Source organism: Orycteropus afer, unplaced genomic scaffold, assembly GCF_000298275.1.
Source record: "Orycteropus afer afer isolate SDZICR_OR568_19922 unplaced genomic scaffold, OryAfe1.0 scaffold00047, whole genome shotgun sequence".
NCBI lineage: Eukaryota > Metazoa > Chordata > Mammalia > Tubulidentata > Orycteropodidae > Orycteropus > Orycteropus afer.
In genome coordinates, this window is record NW_006921634.1 from 5,074,274 (window position 1) to 5,081,929 (window position 7,656).

The window sequence follows — 7,656 nt, forward strand, 5'->3', positions numbered from 1 at the left end:
GGGTGACACCAACCCTAGTAGTGTCACTGCCTTGGCAACCACCCCATCCCTACAGCATCAGCCCACCCACTGCCACCACCAGGGCGCCTAGGGTCATTTTGATGTCACTTCCTCTGACAGTGTCAAGAGGTGTGCTTTGCAGCCCTCTACTGACACCACCTTTGAGAGGAGCCTCTGGGTAGAACTGAACCTCCAACTTTTCAGTTAGCAGCTGAGCATGTAACTGCTGTTGCACCACCCACAGCCTCCTCTCAACATCCTATTTCTCTTTACTCCTCTCACAGCCCTCCTCTGATACATTTAAAAATAGTAAAACCCAGTTTTTTATCCTAACCCTATGGTTTCATTGCTGTATATCCCCGTCTGGATCTAAAACCTTATTTTTACAGAGCTGCAATGTTAAACATTTTAACATATTTTTTCTTTCCTAAAGTGTCAGTCTTCGATATAACATTAGTATAATTAGTATAATCTTCATTGAATTCTAGATTGAGACAATTTTTTTTTATTAGCTTTTTGTTAAACATATTGGTTGCTTCCAATTTTTCGCTATTAAAACATAATGTTACAGATGCACCTTCAGGCATAGAGAATTTCTCTATGAAGAGAGTGACATGATCTTATGAACTATGGTATGTCCTGTTCAGTTCACAAGAGCAGGACGAATAAAGTATGAATATCTTCATGGTCTTTGATATGGGATTGTTATAATGGTTTCCACAAGTATTATTCGAATTTTATAATTCAAGCAAAGAGTATTACCTAAGTATGATTAGTAAACATTGCTGACCATACGTGGTAAACAAACCATGGATGAAGCATTTGCAAACTGCATTCATTAAGTTCAGGTCATGGTTTGTGTGTGTCATTTTTATTTAAAATAAACTTGTTTTTAAATTTTTGAGATGAATAATACCAATTTCAAAGGATGAATATGGCAAAGAATTAATATACTGATTAAAATGTTATTGTGAGAATATTACACCAGTGCCATTTTGGCTTATGACACTTGTCAATGGCATTAACCTTAGAAAGGACAATTTTTAAAAAGCATTAGCAAGTAAATTGCTTTTACTGAAAATTCAGAAGTTATAGGACTTTAAGACAGTATTTTTTATATTGTTATAAATAAGCTAAAAATAAGCACAAATGCAATGATAGTTTCCATTCACACTAATGAAGGAACTTTGAAAAACATAAAAATCTACAGTTTAATTTATTCAAGTAATAAGCATGTATTTTCCTATTTGTTATTAAGGAAATTCTATGATTGATCTTGTTTATGCCAGTGGAACTCACTAGGCTAAAGCAGCTTTCTGAAAGTGGTTGGTTTTGACCTAGGAGACAAGCAAACATGCTTAAGAAGTAGGTAGAAATTTTGCTAAAGTGTTATCACAGCCAGCCATTTAATGTTAGGAAGTATCTTATTCTACCTTCTAGATTTAAGTTTTCAAATTTTTGTTAAGATAGTCAAGCCAAAAAGACCAAAAGACTTTTTTTTTTTTTTAAACTCATCATTATATCATCAGTGGTCTATATTTTTACCCCATTATTTCTCAACGGATAATATTTAAGCCATTGGTATTATTTAAATTGAAATTATTTTATTATTTCCATCAGTTCTATCCTGTGTCTTCTCCCTTTTAAATGAGGAAAGGTGAAGTAAGGTCAAGAGCTACTTTGGGTATGTACTGTCAGTAAACAAATGCCCTACTCAGATGCTGTACTGGTGGCAGTGATGGAGAATAAGCACTGGTAAGCTATATTAAGGCCTGTGCATTGCCACAGCTAAAAATAGCTCTAACATAGAACTTCAATTAATTTTTCAATTAATGTTTCTATAGTGTTTTGCAGTTAGAGAGCTTTTATGCAACTATTATGAAAATACTGAATGAAATTAAGACTTGTCAAGAAATTTACAACATGAGTATCATAAAATACTTGTGGAAATATAAGTGCATCATCTAGTTAAGAGGCATAAATGGCTTTGATAAAGAATCCAGTGAGGACAAAATTGAAACACAATGTGGCATTTGCTAGTGTAGTACATGTTTTATTTGGTAACACAATCCAAATTGGGCTTTAGCCAGGAAAAAACCCTAGTTCTTATTTCTTTAAATAATCTAGCAATGTGAGGAAAAGCTCTCCCAATGAAAAATGTCAAACCAGTGTTTGACAAAGTGGCTCTATACTGGTGAAGAGCTTCTGGAAACTAACTTAGCAGAGCTAATCATAAGTAAAGCAAGGGTTCTCTCCATCCCCCTCAGTACTGAAAAAGGCTCTCAAACAACTGATCAACTTTCAGAGAAAAGCATCCTTCAGTGTGGTAGCAAATGAAACGCTGAAGTCATTTTAGCTACAATGTGAGAGACCAAAGACAGAAGCCACGAGTTCAGCAGGTGCAATCACTTTCATTTTTTCCAGGCCCCCAAATAAAAGCAATAGCTGGTCTAATGAAAATATAGTTTTCAAATTTTTTTAAAAAAATTTATGACCCATTAAAATTAAATTTTCAAAGAAAAATTTTTACTGATTTTTGCAAATACAATGTATTAAAGCATGTTTAGATGAGACTGTATTTATACTTCACATTTAAATAGTTTCTTGTTAAGAATTAAAACTATTTTCTTCCTTTTAGTTGTTCTTTCTGCATTTCAACTTTTTTGCTGTATTTAACGCATGGGTGATTTAGTAAATTTAGTACTGGCTGTCAACTCAGCAGACATTCACTGCATAAGGAAGCCTAGCTGATAATATGCTCAACATTTGTTTATGTTGAATTAAAAAATAATTTACTGCTATGATCAGCTATTCAAAGTTTTATTGCATTTTATGAATTCCATAATGAAAATAAACCTCACATTAACATATGAAAATAAAATAACACATATGACCTAGAAATATAATCTGCAGAGAAATGATAAAAATCTAATATTACTTTTTATTGAACAGTGGTTTTCAAGTCATTTTATGTTATAAAACCTTAAAAATACCTAATTTTTTCTTAAATTCAAGACTATATAGCATTAATTTAAATAAAGTTTATTTTTTCTATAACTTCTTCCATATCCTCTTAATATGACTAAAGGCTCAAGGTAACAAACAAAACATTAAAAGTATCACAAAGTATTATTTGTGATACCTAATGTAAATGCTTAAAAAAATGTACCAAAATAAACCCTCCTACATATTTTTAGGACTGTACTCTGACCAGTTAATGGCGTAAGCAAAAAATACTTGAGCTGTCATCATTTACAAAACATAAAATACAGAATACATGTACTACAGTGATCTTGATGGTATCTTGAAGTATGTATTATAAATTACGAGTGATACCAGTGTGATTAAAAAGTTCAAAATATTTTAAGTTAAGCATAAAATTATCAGGAAAAACTCCTATTCTTACTATTTTAAATTGAACAATTTTAACTTCTCATGTTAATTGAGATTATTTGTGTTGATAACTGGGTTTGAAGAATATGGAGTACTAGAGGTATTGCTCTGGGGGAAGACTATCTTGGTATTTAGCAGACAGTTACTGTCTTGATTTTTCCTAAACATGAATCCCTTTATGGTTCTTTTATTTTGCCCATCAGTTCAATAAAAGGCTCTGATAGGGAAAATCACAGGGCTGGAAACACCTCAGGCTCAAGAACCATAAAACCTGTATTTCGTTAGTGATTCTAGCCATTAAGGCAGAAGGTACCTACAGAATCTAGAAAAAGGAAGAAACAATAAGGAAAGCTCAAGCCACAAATAGTGTAACTATGCACATTCTGTCCAGCAGTTTCACAAGCAAATGGCCTGAAAGTTGTTTAGAAAGAGCATAGCTTCTTTCCCTTGTTAAGGTTCATCATATGGCCAAAATGCAGGCTTCTTAGAGTTCCTACTTTCAAAGTATTAAAATATAATTAAATAGACTAAGCATTAAAATTAAACTGAATTTAACTTATTCTTTTTCTGAGATGTAATGTGAAAAATAAAAACGCTGGAATGGAAGTCAAGCTGCGTGACCTTGAGTTGCTTAACCTTCCTAGGCCTCAATATCCTAAAAAATAAGGAAGTTGTATCATATAACCAATAAAGTCCTTTTCAAAACTGACTGAAACACTATGTTAGAATCTTGCACGGTGCCTCTTGACTATTATTATGAAGATTAATTACCATTACAGAACAGTGTAAAAATAATTCTGGTTTTTGGAATTTTCTGATGCTCATGTTCAGATTAAAGAGGATTTTCTATACTTCCAGGACCTAATCATAAGTAGCTGGCTAGTAAAAATACAACCAAGATATTTCAAAATTATACAGTAAGTTTACTTTGACATTCACTGAGATGGTCTGGAGAAAGATTTTTGTTACCTGTGTCATATAATTCTTATTAAAACCCTGTTCTCTCCTTAACTGGTTGGCAGAAGAATAGCAGTGGGGTAAAAGGGAGAAATTTTCATTGAAGTATTTCTGATTGAGGATAATAACAGAAGTCTTCTATTCTTTATTTTTTATATTTTACTTTTAGTTTTTTCAATTTTCAAAATTAAATTTCTTAAAAAATTATTGCTAATACTTAAAGGATCTATCACGAATGGCAAAGAATTATAATTTACTGCCAAAATACTAATATTGTACCACAAGAAAGCAGGGTTTGGTTCTATTTTTAAGTATATGACAATGCATTTTCCTAATTTAATTTTCCAAATTTAGACAGAAGTAAAAGACTCATAATTCTGCTTCCACTATTTCAAACCAGGTGTCAAACACGTTGTATTTGAATTTAAAGAGAGAGTTTGCGCAGTGTTAGCTATGACTTTGGGAGCTGGATAGATAATTTCTTCTACAGTTACATAGGTACCTAATAGGAAACCAACAACTCCAATGAATGCTATAGAAATATTTTTTAGGATCATCCATATATTGTAATGTTCCTTTGAAAACGTAAAAATTTCAACCACAGGCGGCAGAATCAGAGCCAATGTACTGCTGCTCACGGCGCCAACAAGAGAAATCACGATGTCTAAACGAGGAATCAGAATGGCCACAGCACCTGGAAAATGAAAAAATGTATTTTTTCTCATTTAAATATCTGGTACTTACATAAAAAATAAATATAATTATTTTCAGTACATTCGAAGTAATTAATGCAACTCTGCACTGATAAATTTGCTTGTGGAAAAATCTGCCACAGTTTGTTCTGAACTAAAAAATTTTTAAAAACAAAAACCAGTGAGTGACATTTCCTGGACTCTGATTTGTCAACAGAGCTTCCTATACAAACAACTTTTAATTGTTTGCTGTGAAATTCTGGGCAAAGAAGTTTGGATAGTGTATTTCCCAAGTGTTTGCATTACTCTGCCATAGAGCTCATCCTACAATGTACAAAACATGCAGTAACAATAGTTAGTGTTAACTGAGATACTCCTAGGAAGAAAGATTTGGAGTTCTACTTTTGCAAATCAGTCAGTGAAAACCTTAGAGATCACAACAGTCCCATCCACACCTGATCGTGGGGTTGATGCAGCAGCACTGCTAGTGGACATAACTGTCTTATTCCTGACTTCACTGGAATGCAATGCACGCTTCCCACTATGCTTGATGCTGCTTTCATACTGAAGTGTGCATGCACAACTATACCCACATCATAGCAAGGAATTATTCATCTTCCTATTTTATTGAATATTAAAAAAATAACTGATTTTGAATTTGGTCAAATGCCTTTACAACATTTCTGAAGATTATCATGTAGCTTTTCTCCTTGAGATCTATTTACATAATGCCTTATTTTAATAGATTACTTAACAGTGAACACTGTTTACTATTCTGGAAAAAACTCTACTTGTAAATAATGTGTTATTCTTTTATTATGCTACTGGGTTATGTCTGTTAATATTATATTTAGAATTTTTAAATCATTATTTATTGAGACTGGTCACTAGAGCTTTTTCCTTTTTTTGGAAGGTTTTGGTATCGATATTATATTTGATTCATGAGTTTTCCTTCTTTTTATTCTCAACAATTAAATTATTTTATTCTTCAAGGGAAAAATCGTTTGAATTTTCTAAACCTTGTGGGATCTGTTTTCCTAAATTATATTTTTCTGCAAAATTATTTTCTATTCAAATTATTATGAAAGCTAAACCCTAAAGGTTATTTTAAAATTAGAAATCTAGCCTCAGACCTATAGGACTGAAGTGAATGAACCTTTCATAAAAAAATGTAACTGGCTTTGAGGAAGCTGAAACTCTATAAAACTAGAAATAATTTATAAAATGGATTCTATTATTCTCATCTATTGTTACATCCTTTGAAAATTTCCTTCTAATAAAGCATAACTCTCAAATACAACTATACACTGCCACTGAGTTGACTCCAACTTGTAGGATCTTGTAGGACAGAACAGAACTGCCCCACAGGGTTTCCAAGCCTGTAAATCTTTACAGAAGCACTTTGCTTCATCTTTGTCCTGTGGAGCAGCTGGTGGGTTTGAACTGCCAACCTTTTGGTTAGCCGTTGAATGCTTTAACCATTGCACCACCAGCTCTTTCAAATACAAGCAGGGCATTTAAAAATTCATTGAACATGACTATTTTCTGGAGGCATGTTTCAACTACTTACAGTAGGTGATAGCATAAAAGGGAGGTCAGACAAACGTGACTAGAACCTTGCTCTCCAGAAAGCCACTCTATATGGAATACGTTTTACTTTATTTTTCTAACAGTCCAAGGTGTCACTACTTAAACAAAGTACTGTTGGAAAACCATGTGGAAGAACACTACAGAACTTACAGATTGAAATTTCATTTCCAGTAATTTTAAATCATAAAACAGAATTTCAATGACATAAATCCTTTAAATGTTATATAACTAATAGGTTATTTCCTAGTTAAAAAAAAGTAAGCCTGAAATACATTATTTGGTAATGTTATTAGTATACAAAGAAGAAAAGTAAATATATTTAAAGTCAACCCACCATACAAAGACTGCACTAAAAAATAAATTAAATAAATCTAAGGACAGTTAATTCATTGCAAGTATATTCATCATAGGGTTACTAAAAAAATACGTTACCCTATGTCACACGCATAGCAGCCAATTATGAGTATATCCATATAAGTACTAGTTAAGCTCATCTAGTATTTCCCAAAAACATTTTAAAGAAAAAGATTTATCCTTAAGGTATAAATTTCCCTCCGATAAAATAAATAAATAAATAAAAGCCTATTTTAAGTCACTTTGCATCTGATATTGTTGGGAGCTCTGGTGACATAGTGCCTAAGGCATTTGACTGCTAACCAGAAGGCTGGTGGTTCAAACTCACCAGCCACACCTTGGAAGGAAGGTTGGGCAATCTACTTCTGTAGTGATACTGCCTTGGAAACCCAAGGAGGGGGTGCTATGGGTCAGATCCGACTTGAGGGCAATGGGTTGGGTTGCATCTGATCAGTGAAAGCAGAAATATCAGAGCAAATAAACACTTGATTTTACAGCACCACCAACAAAACTGTGGAAAACAACCTAGCACATTTTACCAAAGTAAAATGTGTATCAACTATGTAAGGAGTCTACTATACAGCTGATTTAAACATACACTTACATTTTGAGCTCTGGTAGCATAGTGGCTAAAAGCACTTGACTGCTAACCAGAAGGCTGGCGGTTCAA

The 7,656-nt window shown here is 33.0% G+C and overlaps 1 protein-coding gene across 1 annotated transcript in view; it reads right to left on the reverse strand.

Moving 5' to 3' along the window:
- Nucleotides 1-4,736: 4,736 nt before the first annotated feature.
- SLC36A4 (solute carrier family 36 member 4) overlaps nucleotides 4,737-7,656 on the reverse strand; it is a 45,726-nt gene continuing 42,806 nt past the window's right edge. Inside the window, exon 10 of the mRNA XM_007938053.2 lies at nucleotides 4,737-5,044. Coding sequence (XP_007936244.2) covers nucleotides 4,737-5,044 — 308 coding nt within the window. The remainder of the gene's footprint in view (nucleotides 5,045-7,656) is intronic.